The sequence below is a fragment of the Eulemur rufifrons genome, chromosome 3 (assembly GCF_041146395.1).
Source record: "Eulemur rufifrons isolate Redbay chromosome 3, OSU_ERuf_1, whole genome shotgun sequence".
Lineage (NCBI taxonomy): Eukaryota > Metazoa > Chordata > Mammalia > Primates > Lemuridae > Eulemur > Eulemur rufifrons.
The window spans coordinates 554954-568342 of NC_090985.1; the positions used below are offsets into that span (position 1 = coordinate 554954).

The 13389-nt window shown below is 55.6% G+C and overlaps 1 protein-coding gene across 3 annotated transcripts in view; it reads left to right on the top strand.

Moving 5' to 3' along the window:
• Positions 1 to 13389, top strand: part of TBC1D2B (TBC1 domain family member 2B) — a 63523-nt gene that overhangs the window by 26668 nt on the left and 23466 nt on the right. For all 3 annotated transcript variants that reach the window (XM_069466518.1, XM_069466519.1, XM_069466520.1), the window contains exons 3-4: positions 3190 to 3358; positions 11920 to 12083. In XM_069466518.1, coding sequence (XP_069322619.1) covers positions 3190 to 3358; positions 11920 to 12083 — 333 coding nt within the window. The remainder of the gene's footprint in view (positions 1 to 3189; positions 3359 to 11919; positions 12084 to 13389) is intronic.

Genomic DNA, 13389 nt, shown 5'->3' on the forward strand with positions numbered 1-13389 from the left:
CACGGACTTTCCCTCCCCGCTGAGGCTGCAAGACAAAGGACGTGTTCTTGAACACCCATCCATCCTCTTGAACGTCTTCGAGGAAACGTCGCCGTGTCCTAGTTTGTGTTTCCCTAACGTCCTTCTGGGGCAGCTTCTCTGCATGCTAACGTCAGGGCAGGCATGGAGGAGGAGCCAGCAACTCCGCTTTGGATCGAGTAAAACCCACAGTCTTCTGAGCACAAAAACCCAGCAAAGTGACGACCACAGGAAACGTGTACTCGGCTGGGGAACGGCTGCTTGTCCAGGTTGAGTTAGAGATGGTTTCTCCAGCGTGTTCTGCCCCGTCTGGGTCCCTGTTCTCCGCCCCACCCCCAGGGCCTCCAGTTCTTCAGGAAGTTTCCGGTGCGGCCGAGAGCTGCTGCAAGGCCTGAGGTTTCTTGGTCGTAGGCACTTTGCCACACTAGAGCGTTTGGCGGCCGGCCGCAGAGAGGCCGTTTGTCACCTGGCTGCCAGCCCACACAGGAAGAAGGGGTTGGACTCGGCTGGCACACAAATGTGTGTTTGCCGAGTTTGTTTCCTCGCTTGGCTGGGGTTGTGGTGCTCTGCCGGCCGGGGCTGCGGAGGACCAGCCTGGGGGTGCCGGGTCCACCGTCTGGGAAGGGAAGGGGCCAGAGCCCTCTGCACCAGGAGCCGCAGAGGACACGACTCACAGAGGGGCCCACGGCCGGCCTCGGGCCCCAGCCCCGCTGCTTCTGCCAGGCTCGGGGGGCTCGCGCACCGCGGGGCAGGCGGCTGGGCCCTGGCCGGCTCTGGGCCTCAGGGCCCTGGCCCACGAAGTAGGGGGGGCTGGGCTGGATTAGTGGTGGTTGAACTTTTCTCCTTTGTTTATGGAAACCCTCTTTCCAGATGGAATCTTAAAGGGCGTCCTGATGTATAAAACAGCCAAGAGAAGAGCCACTGTGGCTGGCGCTGAGGGTGGGCCCCCCTCTCCCTCTGGTGGTCCCTGCGGCTTCTCCTGGAACCCCAAGGCCCAGACGCAGGGTCTCCACTCCAGGGGCTCCCCGTGTTCTGTGGTGTCTTGGAGCTGGACGCCCCGTGTCTCCTTCCTGGCCGTGTCTCCTTACTGGCCGTGTCTCCCTCCGGGGCAGGACTCTGCCTCTCGGGTGCCGGTGACCTCAATGACGTGTGCGTCACATGTCAGTTACTAGAGCCGAGAACTGGGAGCCCGCGGTGATTGGTGACTTCTGGCCTCTTTTTGTGAGACGGGGTCTCGCTGTGTTGTCCGGCATCGAGTGCCGTGGCGAGATCACACCTCACCTTGGCCTCACAGCCCTGGGCTCCAGCGATCCTCCTGCCTCAGCCTCCCGGTTCTTGCCTCTCGACTCAAGCTCTTGTCACCCGTTACTAAGCCCATGGTTCTTCTGTCCCCAGCGCCCTCTTGCTCTTCCTCGCCAGAGCTCTGCTTGGAAGGTGGCGCAGACTCCCGGGTCCAGGGCCAGATCCCCTGATGCGTCCACAGTGGTCACTTGCTCGTGTCCTGCCCTGTGCAGAGTGTCCCTGCGGCCCCTCCCCCGCGAGCTGCACGCCAGTAACCTGCCTGCCAAGTGCAAGCTCCGTCCCGACAGCCCCCCGGGCCCTGCAGCCCGGACCCCCGCGCCGCTGCTCCACCAGGGCGGGGCCTTGGCGGGGACCTGTCCCGACAGCCCCACTGTGCGCTCACCCGATCAGAGACGGACTTTTTCTCGAACGTCAGTGCTGACAGCTCAGCTCGGATTTTGCTGTCACAGAAAGAAGGTGGTCGATAGTCTTGACGTGCAGGTGCTTTGTTAAGAGGGGACGTAGATGAGGTCGGTTATCGTGACGCCGGGGGCCTCTTCTCAGAGTGTGTCAGTTGTAAGAATACAAAGTGTTTGTAGTTGGAAATGTTCCTGTCGAAACATTCTCTAACAGTAACTTTTTATTATGGGAAATTTTATGCTTAGGCGGAGAGAGAATAACCTGCTATTTATTGCCTCCCATTCTCAACAATTATTATTTCATGTCCCTTCTTGTTTCATTGATACTCCTACCCACTTAATTTTGTTATTTTGAAGCAAATATCGTGTTATCTGAAGCAAATACTATTATTTTGTTAAGTGACAAAATATTGTCATTTTGAAGTACATTCTGGACACCACATCATCTCAGCCTTAAATGTTTCAGAAGTGTCCGTTTTAAAGATATTCCGAAATGTGATCGACTGTGCTTTAGCATCAGTGTGTTTGCCTGTGAATTTACGGAAATAACTATTCTGTGATACGCAAACTTAATTTTTTCAGTGTCGCTGTTTGCAAATGCTAGCAAATACGTTTATATTCCTCCCACTTCCTTAGAGAAAAGGGAGCGTAGGATAATCTGGTCTGCACTTTGCTTTTGTTTACCCAACAGTTTGTCCTGGAAATTGTTCGTTTACCCAACAGTTTGTCCTGGAAATTGTTCCTTATCAGCACAGGTGAGTGGACCTTGGTCACAGGTGTTTGCAAGGTTTATTGATCTGAGAGGAAACTTCTAGCCTTTTCTCCGCCTTGGCCAACATTGTTGATACTTGCTGGTTGAAAGCGTATCACAGCCTTCCTTTGAGAAACATAGATCTCTTTAGATGAAAATGGTTTCAGGGTACCAAAGCTGTCCGCAGATTATATTTTTACATAGTACACATTAAAAATATACCCCCCTGTCTCTCTATATATAGTTTAGATTTATGTTCTTTCTTCCTTTCTTCCCTTTCTTATCTCTTCTTTCTTGTCTTCCTTTTCTTTTCTTTCTTTCCTTCCTTCTTCCCCCTCCCCTCCCCTCCCCTCTCCTCCCACAGGGTCTCCCTGTGTTACCAGGCTACAGTGCAGTGGCTTCATCGTAGCTCACGGCAACCTCAGGCTCCTGGGCTCAAGCGATCCTCCTGCCTTGGCCTCCCGAGTGGACCATAAGTGCCCACCACCGTGCCTGGCTAATTTTTCTGAAGTCTTGCTATGTTGCTCAGGCTGGTCTCGAACTCCTGACCTCGAGCGATCCTCCCGTGTCGGCCTCCCAAACTGCTAGGATGACAGGCGTGAGCCACCGTGCCCGGCCTAGTTTAGATTTTTATATAGTCTATCAAGTCAGCGTCTTATGTAGTTGTCAGGGTTGATGTGGAAACTTTGAGTCACCGACATCTGTTTGCCTTTCTTTCAGATTTAATTTACCCACACCCGAATGCTTCTGCAGAGAAAGCCAGAAATGTCCTGGCCGTGGAGACGGTGCCTGGAGAGCTGGTGGGAGAACAGGCTGCAAACCAGCCAGCCCCTGGGCATCCAAATTCTATCAACTTTTACTCTTTGAAACAGTGGGGCAATGAGCTCAAGTAAGTCTTTGGAAATGGAAATGGGATCATTTCTGATAATGTGCGTTGTCATTTTATGTAGGAAGTTATAAATCCCCCTTGAGTGTGTGCTTTCCCACAGATCCCTGCCCCCTGCCGTGCCTGACGCTTTCGCTCCCATGCTGTGATTGCTTGACTCTGGTGGGTCACACGGTTGACATTTCACAGAGACTGAAAGTGGCTGAGGAGCGTGTGTGTCTGAGGTCACCAGGCTCCCAGGCCACAGAGCTGGGGCGCCCCAGGGACTGGCCCTCTTGCCGGGACTTGGGGCCTGTGCTCTAGGTTTCCTTGCTGGGCTAGTGAGAGTGGAGGTGGGTTTTTTGTTAGATTTTTCTTTTTTTATTTTTATTTTTGGAGACAGGGTCTCTGTCACCCCAGCTACAGTGCCATGGCGTCAGCCTAGCTCACAGCAACCTCAAACTCCTGGGCTCAAGCGATCCTCATGTCTCGGCCTCCCAAGTAGCTGGGACTACGGGTGTGCACCACCATGCCCGGCTAATTTTCCTATGTTTTGTAGAGACGGGGTCTTGGTTTTGCTCAGGCTGGTCTCCAAGTCCTGGCCTCAAGCCATTCTCCTGCCTCGGCCTCCCAGAGTGCTCGGATTACAGGCGTGAGCAGCCTTGCCCAGCCTGTTTTTGTTGTTTTAAAGGAAAGCTTTATTGAGATGTAATTCATATACCATACAATTCACTCATTTAAAATGTACAATTCAGTGGTTTTTAATATATCCAAGTTTTGCAACCATCACCACAATCAATTTTTGAACGTTTTCATCTCTAAGGAGAAACTCTGGATCCATTAGCAGTTCCCCCCCACCGCCCCACATGCCCCCAGCCCCTTCCTCTCCACGTCCCCCTGGCCCCTCCCCCCACGTCCCCCCGGCCCTCTCCCCCCCACGTCCCCCCGGCCCTCTCCCCCCCACGTCCCCCCGGCCCTCTCCCCCCCACGGCCCTCCGGCCCCCTCCCTCCCCAGCGCCCCCCCTCCCCAGGCAGCCACTGATCCGCGTTCTGTCTCCGTGAACGTGTCTGTTCTGGACGTGTCCTATAAGTGGTGCCGTGCAGTGCGAGGCCTTTTGTGTCCGGCTTCTTTCACTTAGCACCATGCTAAGTTCCATCCGTGCTGTAGCGTGTCATCAGCACGTCATGTTCCGTGTGTGCCATAGCGTGTCATCAGCACTTCATGTTCCGTGTGTGCCGTAGCGTGTCATCAGCACGTCATGTTCCGTGTGTGCCATAGCGTGTCATCAGCACTTCATGTTCCGTGTGTGCCGTAGCGTGTCGTCGGCACGTCATGTTCCGTGTGTGCCGTAGCGTGTCATCAGCACTTCATGTTCCGTGTGTGCCGTAGCGTGTCATCAGCACTTCATGTTCCGTGTGTGCCGTAGCGTGTCATCAGCACTTCATGTTCCGTGTGTGCCGTAGCGTGTCATCAGCACTTCATGTTCCGTGTGTGCCGTAGCGTGTCGTCGGCACTTCATGTTCCGTGTGTGCCGTAGCGTGTCATCGGCACTTCATGTTCCGTGTGTGCCGTAGCGTGTCATCGGCACTTCATGTTCCGTGTGTGCCGTAGCGTGTCGTCAGCCCCTCGTTTCCTTTCGTGGCCAAAGGCAGAGTCCCTGTGTGAGCAGAGTGTTTTGTGTGTCTGTTCATCAGCTGATGGGCGTTTGGGTTGTTCCCGCTTTTTGGTGATTTATGAATGATGCTGCCGTGAACGCTGGCGTGTGAGCTTTTGCGTGTTGTCCTTTCTCTTTCCGGTCCGCTGCTTCCCCGTGTCCTCGCTCCGCGAGCCTCCGTGCTCTGAGCATTCTGTGCCTTCCCCTTCGCCGCAGCCCCTCTGCCACCGTGCTGCTGTCTGCGCCCCGTGCCCTGTGTCACCTGGCTGGGTCCCCCAGCTCTCCCAGCCCCGGGGAGGGGGGAGGCAAGGGGGCAGCTCCCCCGGGCCCCCTGCTGTCCTCTGTTCCAGCGTGTCGGGCTTCCCGCTCTGTGCCCTACAGGTGCCAGAAGCCCCTGAGAGCCCGTCCCGCACCTGACAGGTTGAAAGGGGAAGCTTGGAGAGGGGAGTGACTTGCTCAGGGTCGCAGGGCGAGCGTGTGGCAGAGCCGAAACCATGCGCGGGTCCCTGGGTTGGGGGCCCCGTGCTCCTGCCGCCTTTCGTCACGGCGGTGTATTTGGGGAACGGTCGATTTGCCAGAGTTTCCCCCCCAGGAGCCCGGCCGCCCACACAGGGAGACGGTGGAACGAGGGGAGACAGACCCGTAACTCGGGGTGCGTTCCCGCCTCTGCCTGGGGGTGAGTCTCCTGCCTGGGACGTGGGCGTGTCACGTGTGTGTCACAGCTGGTGGGTCCCGTTCAGGGTTAGCACGTTGACTGCACACTAGGAAGAAAAATTGTCTCTTTGGGGCCGTGGTGTTTTATTATGAAAATAGCATAAAAACTTCGAAAATAAAACAGTCCTTTCTAATTCAGTGAAAAATGAAATTTATTGACTTCTATTCATTTAATCCACATTTCCAGAATTCATTTGTCAGTATTAACTGTAACAGTAAGAACATCGACAAGCAAGATTTTTCTGGACCAACTGCAGGGTTTTACCCAGCTTTTGCTTCCCAAGGGCCCGGGCTCCAAGCCAGCGTGAGTTAAATACAACTCACACGGCAGCTGTTGTGTTGGACACCACTAGGAGGTGCGGCCTGGGGATGGGAGCCACTGGGTCAGGCCCAGCGGTGCCACTCAGCAGCCGGGTCACTCGGGTGGGCAGTCTCGGAGCACGGCGCCTCCGTTCCCATCCGCAACGGGACGAAAGGGCCACGCGTACCTCATGAGGCTGGAGGGTGACGACGAGTCAGCGCGCGTACAGTGCCAGCACGGCGCTGGCGCTTAGTAGGTGCGAGGGAGGGTCAGCTGGGAGGCCCCGCGCATGGCCGGGCCGTTCCTGGGAGGCGGGGCCTCCGTGCAGACCCCGGGCCGATGGGCGTGAGGACTTGGGTCTTCATGGCGTTTTGTCTCCTTTTGTTTGTATTTCCACTTGCGCTGTGCTTTGTGAAGGTTTCAGTAAAATGCTTTAGGTGCATAGACAGACTTTAATAACCATGAAATAGTAGAACAATTTTATTACTATGTTATAAATGAATGGCTCACAATTGTATTTCTTCATGTACTCAGAATGCCACCGAAATTAGAGTGTAGTCAAGGCTTAAAGGATAATTCAGTGCTTGTCTGTTCTTTGATTCTATTTAACGATATGGCTGGACCTCTCTTGACCGGCTCCCCTGGTGAACGGAGGTTTCCAGTTCCCCGTGGCTCCGGGGTCCCCCCAACGGCGCGGAGGGGTAGGCTCTGCTGCCGGCCCAGGCACGGACCTGTCCCAGTCGCCGGGCTTGCTCCTGGCCGGGTGACGCCTGTCGTGCTTGTTACTGTAGTCGTGCAATTTAATGAGATGCTTAGTGGACCTATAAAGTATAGCGTGGAATTGTTTCTATGAAAAATGAGTTGAATACTTAGGGGAAATTTGCTAAAGGTGAGTCCCTAAAAAGATTACTGTGAGGATGTAGGTGACACAGTTGTGAAAAATTAGAGAAAAAAATTCTTAAAAACTTGTAAAATTCTGTGCTTAGAATTTGTTTCACAATTGTAAGTCATTGTTCCACTTTTTAAAAAGAAGCAAAACAAAACTGGAAAGTTTAGGTGATAAGTGATGGGTGTGACTTGCCCAGGAAAGGTGACGGGGCCACACCGAGTAGCCCCCGACTCGGCGAGGAGGTCTCGGTGGCCTCGGTGGCCTCGGTGGCCTGGCCGCGCGGTGCCCGTGTGCACACACCTGTACAGGTGCGTGGGCTTGTTTTTAGTGCCTTTTTAATGGTTTCCTGCTTTAAACGACTGTTTCATTTAAGGTTTTAACAGTCCAGATCACAGCAGGTAAACGGACTAGAGCTCTTGCGAAACTGTGGCACGTCCCGTGTGTGTGTGGGCACCGGGGGTGGGCGTGTGCGGCCAGGGTGAGGACGCACATGCCTGAGCACGGCTGCAGCGGAGCGTGTCGGCTTGCGTGGGAGGTGCTCGGCCACAGCGGCGCTGCCAGCAGGGAGCGGAGCTCTGCGGCTCTGTGGGCCGGGACCGGCGTCCGTCCCGGGTGCTGGGCCGTGCCTGGAGCTCTGCCCCTCGGGTCCGGAGAAGCAGGGAGGGATGTCTCAGTCACCAGCCGGGTAATGTACAAAGAGAGGACGTTTGCCGGCTTGCGGTTCTGGAGGCTGGGGTTGGGGGTCTGATGTCACGGTGGTGGCATCGGGTGAGGACTCTGTGCGGCGTCATCCCCGGCGGAGGCAGAAGGGAAGAGGGGGCTGAACCCGCCGTGCGTCAGGAAGCCCCCACCAGGCTTCCGTCAGTCCATCCGTGAGGACCCGGCCCTCATGGCCTGATCGCCTGTCCGTGGTCCCACCCCGGACACCGTCGCAGTGGCAGTTAGATTCCAGCGTGAGTTTCGGAGGGGACATTCAAACCAGCGCACGCCGCCTCTGGCCTGGGGTCCTGCCCTCCCAGCTGTGTTCGCAGCACACGAGCAACGGTGAAAGGTGGGCGAGCTTGGGAACAGAAAAGCCGGTGCTGAGGGTACACAGGTAGAAGCGAAAGTTCCTCTCGGTCCAGTTTCCGGAAGTAGCTGATGGCACTGAAGTCACTTGTGTGTCCTGCCGTTTGCTGTGGGGGGGGACCCACGCAGAACGGGTCGGACAGAGCACGCCTGTCTCAACGCACGGCTGTTTCAGCCACTCGGCGTCCCAGCGTCCCACTCACGCTTCCCTCAGACGTGGCCTCTCTCTGTCCACCGTGCCGCGAGGCCCCCTGCACCAAAGCCGCGCGCTCACCTGCCGGGGGGCCGGGGGGCCGGGGGGCCGGGGGGCCGGGGGCTGTCGGTGGTGGAGCGGATGGGGCCCTGCCCTGCCCCTCTGAGCCGAGGCCTCGTACGGTCACTTGTCTGGGGCGTCCGCACTCGTCAGCCCCGATTGGGGCCTCGTCCTGTGCAGCCAGTTAGGACGTGCCCTGGTTTATGTAACCAGTCCCCCGGCTGGGGACGTCTGCTTGTTCCCACTTCCTGCCGTTTCAGACAGCCTCGTTCTCACCTCCTTGACACGAACCTCTGGGGGGTTCCTTCCAGGACCGTATTCCCAGACCCTGGGGAGGAGGCGCGGAATCCTCTCTACTGGGATGGCCGCTGCCGGTCGGAGGGTCCCAAACGTGGCCTGTGGTCTCGAGGGCCGGCCCGACGGCAGCCCCGGAGGCAGCCTGCTGCCCCCTCGCCCACAAGGCCCCCCAGGTCCGAAACTGTGCCCCAGTGGTGTCGTCCTGCCGCCGAGAAGCTTTGGTGTCGCCTGACACCTGACCGTGCGGGGAGCGTGGGGAGCTGCTAGTCCTGGAGAGACTCCGTGGAACGTTTCCCGGCAGTTCTCCCGACTCGTACGTTCTGGCCGCTTGTCGGACTCCGCTGAGTGCCGAATAAATTATTCCTGTTTCGGTCAGGTATTTTGAATTGTGTAGAATTCCGTGTGGAGTGTGCAGGCGTGGGAAGAGAGGTTTCCGCGTGACCCAGGTTGCTGGTGTGTGTTTAAGAAGAGCTCAGGCTGGAGACGGCAGCTGTCACGGCCGCTTTGCCGCGGGGTGGGGCCTGACTTTCCTCGTGGGATCAGAGCAGCGAGGGGTGGTCGGATAACGCAGCAGACACCGAGCGCGCGGCCCGGGAGAGCCCGGCACCGCTCGGAGGTTGGTCAGGCGGGAGTGGGGTCTTCCTGCAGCCGGCACCTTGAAGAGCAGCGCCCAGCACCGGCCAAAGCCCCCCGTGTCGCCGGCCGGGAGCCCTGCGGGGGGAACACGGGCAGGCTGCGTGGCTGCGTGGACGGGCAGCGTCTGAGAGTCTGTGCGGTGCCGACCCCGTGTTGCACCATCGCAGAACTGGGTTTCGCCACCAGGAGCGGAAACGGGGTTGGCTCTGCGGCCTCTCGGCTTCCAGAGGCTTCACCGTGAGCCCGGCCGAGGCTGGCAGGCGGCACCCCCGGCAAGGCCGCCCCCGGCTGCAGGTGAGAGCGGGGCTGTGTCCAGGTGGGCCTTGCAGCGGGCTGGAGACGGAAACCTCGGGGGGAGGAGGGTGTGGAAGTCTTGGAACTTTCTCTCCTCCCCCCCAGGCTGGTGTGGGTGTCCTGCCCTTATCCCTGCTTCCTGCCCTCGCCCTTTGCGAACCGGAGCTGAGGAGCAAATGGCCAGGAGATTCGCCCCTAAACCTGGCGGTGACGGCCGTGACGTGCCGCGGAGAGGAGGCCGCTGCTGCGAGGTCCTGGCCGTGGGCGGGGCCGGGGCTCTGTGCGGGGACGGCCCATTGTGTCAAAATCATGAGCAAAAGTTATCAAGCCTCTGCGAGAGTTTTCTTTTTCTCCCTGAGCAACTGTTTTGAAATTTTATAATTTCTGTAAAATCAGGCTTTACACAGTGTCTGCCGACGGGGTCACCGTGGGGCTTGACGAGAACCCTCTGAGCGGTTTCCGTGCGGCTGTGTGGGGCCAGCCGGCACCTGTCAGGGGCTTTGTGCCGTCCTCGCGGCAGCTCGCTGGGTGCTGAGTCAATGAACTGCGGGAAACACGGGCCGGGTCGTAGCAGGTGTGACGGCCACGTTCGTGGTGACGCCTCCTTGCTGGAGCGGTGAGCGGAAGGCCAGGCGTCCCTACGTGCTGACGCTGCGGTGGGAACGTGTGTTGGTGGTCTCGCCGCACACGTCTGAACTGTTTAAGTACTCTAAGAAATTCAAATAAAAAGGCAAAAAGATCATGCATTTTTTAATCATTAAGAAACAGGCCGGGCGCGGTGGCTCATGCCTGTAATCCTAGCACTCTGGGAGGCCGAGGTGGGCGGATCGTTTGAGCTCAGGAGTTCGAGACCAGCCTGAGCAAGAGCAAGAGCGAGACCCCATCTCTACTAAAAATAGAAAGAAATTATATGGACAGCTAAAAATATATATAGAAAAAATTAGCTGGGCATTGTGGCGCATGCCTGTAGTCCCAGCTACTCGGGAGGCTGAGGCAGGAGGATCCCTTGAGCCCAGGAGTTTGAGGTTGCAGTGAGCTAGGCTGACGCCACGGCACTCACTCTAGCCTGGGCAACAGAGTGAGACTCTGTCTCACAAAAAAAAAAAAAAAAAAAAAAAGAAATGACTCTTCTCTAGGAGAATGTCGTCCGTCTGATTCAAACTGGAGATGAAGCCTTTTCCCCCTTGCTGTTCAGCCCCCTCAGGAAACACCAAGTGATGCCGTTTCTTCCTCTTCTGTGTGTGTTTGTGCGTTTATTTATTTTAGTGACCTTGCTGTGGTGTCATCTGCCTAGAGTGAGCTCACTTATTTCAGGTGAAGAGGCGGACGGATCTTAGACATTACGCACCGTGACGTAACGACTCCATCACCGACATGCGGAACATTCTCCTCACCCCAAAAGTTCCCTCACGGCCCCTGGCAGTGGACCCCTAACCTGGCCCCGGGGAACCTCCGCTCTGTTCTCTGTCGCTGTGGCTTTGCCTTTCTGAGAACTTCATCGTACAAACCCGTCATGGCCGCGCGTGCCTTGGTCCCAGCTGCTCGGGAGGCCGGGAGGGAGGGTCACGCAAGACCAGGAGCACCTTGAGACCAGCGTGGGCGGCACGGCGAGAACCCCCTTTCAAAAAAAAAAGGAATTTCATGGAAATGGCACCATTCTGCGTGTAGTCTTCTGTGTCTGTGTTTTCTAACGTGATCTTTTGGAGACGTCCCTGTATTGCTGAGAGTTTTCCTATTTCGTTCCTCTCATTGCCGAGGCAGCATTCAGCAGGCACGGATATGTTCTGCAGGGTGGTACACGCACATACGTGTGTGTCTGCGAGTAACTGATTCCTGTGAGCGTGTCCTCTTCGGCACGTCACTCACTCTCCGCCCGAATGATTCTCCGTTTCACGTAGCTCTGGCCTGCGTGGTGCAGAGGCAACATGTGTGACCACAATGCTTGTACCCCCTAATATCCTGAAATCTAAAGAAAAGGAAAAGAACTTGAATAATCTGAGCTGTCTCTTCATAATAAACACATGCACCTTGCCTTTTGACAGTTTGGCAATAAAAATTTGATGATACCTTTCCTTCTTTTGCAAATGAGGTTTATACTTAAAATTATTTCTTTTTAACAATTTGATTATGATGTGCCTTGATACAGTTTTCTTCGTGATTCTTGTGCTTGAAGTTTGTTACGCTTCTCTGATCTGTGGGTTTATAGTTTTCATCCAATTTGGAAATTTTGGGTCATTATTTCTTCACAAACTTTCGTCCCCTCCCCTCCCCTCGCAGGGGACCAGTCCCGTGTGCGTTAGCTCACCCGATGGCGTCTCGCGGCTCCCTGACCCGTCTTCCTTCCTTCCTTTGTTTCTTTCTTTTGTCTTTTTCTGTTTCATTTTAGGTAGTTTCTGTTGCAGTATCATCAAGCTCACTAGTTTTTAGTTCACACTTTTACTTTCTTTTTTTAATAGCACACACGCTTTTCCCCAACAGAAATTCGATGTCCTCTTTCCGTCCTGGGAGAGGGCACAGCGACAGCCGGAAGACCGTGTTTTACACCAGTGAGGAGTGGGAGCTTCTGGACCCGACCCCTAAGGACCTGGAGGAGTCCATGGTGCAGGAAGAGAAGAAGAAACCAGCCCCGGAAGTGAGCAAAGGTATAAACGTGGTTCCCTTCTCTGACGTTCTCTTCACCGCCAAGCGTTCACCGCCAGTGAAGTGGGAGGCACGTTATCAGGTGTTTCTAGAAGGGTAAGGTCCAGGGGGGCTTGGGTTGTCTTTATGGGACGTAAAACATAAAGGCTTGAAAAATTAAACGTTACAAGAAACAACTGACTGTCCAGTTCAATGGCTCATAAACTTTTTTGAAGATAGAATATATAGAAATCATAGTGCTCTTTGCGGAACTATTGATTTAAGAAAACTTTTTATTGATAGATACTTGAAATGTACAAAAGAGAATACAGGATCGTAAATTCCGGTGTCCCTGTCACCCTGCTTCCACGACCGTGAGCTTGCGGCCTCCGTGTTTCCCTCTGTGGCTCCTCCACTCCGGCCCTCCCCGCCCTGCCGTCCGCCGGGCTATTTTAAAGTAAATTCTAGACATTAGTCCACTGTATCTGTGAATGCTTTAGTACGTATTTCTAAGAGAGAATGACTTTTTAAAAAACTATAACTTCATTATTACATCTAATCACAGTTACAGTCAGCTCTTAAATTGACCTAATGCCTTAATTGTTTCACAGGTGTCTGTTTATGGTCAGTTTGTTCAAAGGAGGATCCGGACGAGCTCACGCGTTGCTAGTCGCTGTGTTTCAGGGCTTTTGTCCAAACGGCTGCCTGGCTTTTCTGGCCTCTGCCACGTTGTGGGGAACCAGCTCTTCGTGCTGGGGACTCTGCACGGCTGGCCTTCGCTGGTTGGGCCTCTGTAGGCGACGTAGCGCGCACGTCCTGTGTGCTGCTGGGTGGACCCGCGGCCTGCCCAGATTCGGGGCTGGCGGTTAGCTTTGGCAAGAAGACCTTTCGGTGGAGGAGGCACCGCCCACTCCTGCTGCTTCGCACCCGGAACCGGGTCACGCCGGGTCTCGGCTCTCTGGGCCTCCAGACTGACGGGTTTAGGGGTTGTCGGCCTGGTCCTGGCACAAAACTATCCACCAGCCTTTTGCCAGATGCTTTGAACAGCCGCTAACAGTCCTAGGTTTGTTAATTCCTTTAGGGGATGTTGATGTTTTAAACGCAGAATAGCAAGTGATTTCAAAATGCCGCCTTGCACCGACTCTAGCGCGGCCTGCAGGAGGGGAGGCAAGGTTCTGGGGGATCTACCGGGACAGCAGCCACTTAGTGAAGGAAGCGTGTTCCTGTCCCCTGGAGAAGGACTGGTGTGCTTTGCTCTGAGCGGGAACCGGCCTGTGTCCCGCAGGGTCATGGCGTGGAGCCCACGGGGCCCGCGTGACGCGGTGTGAG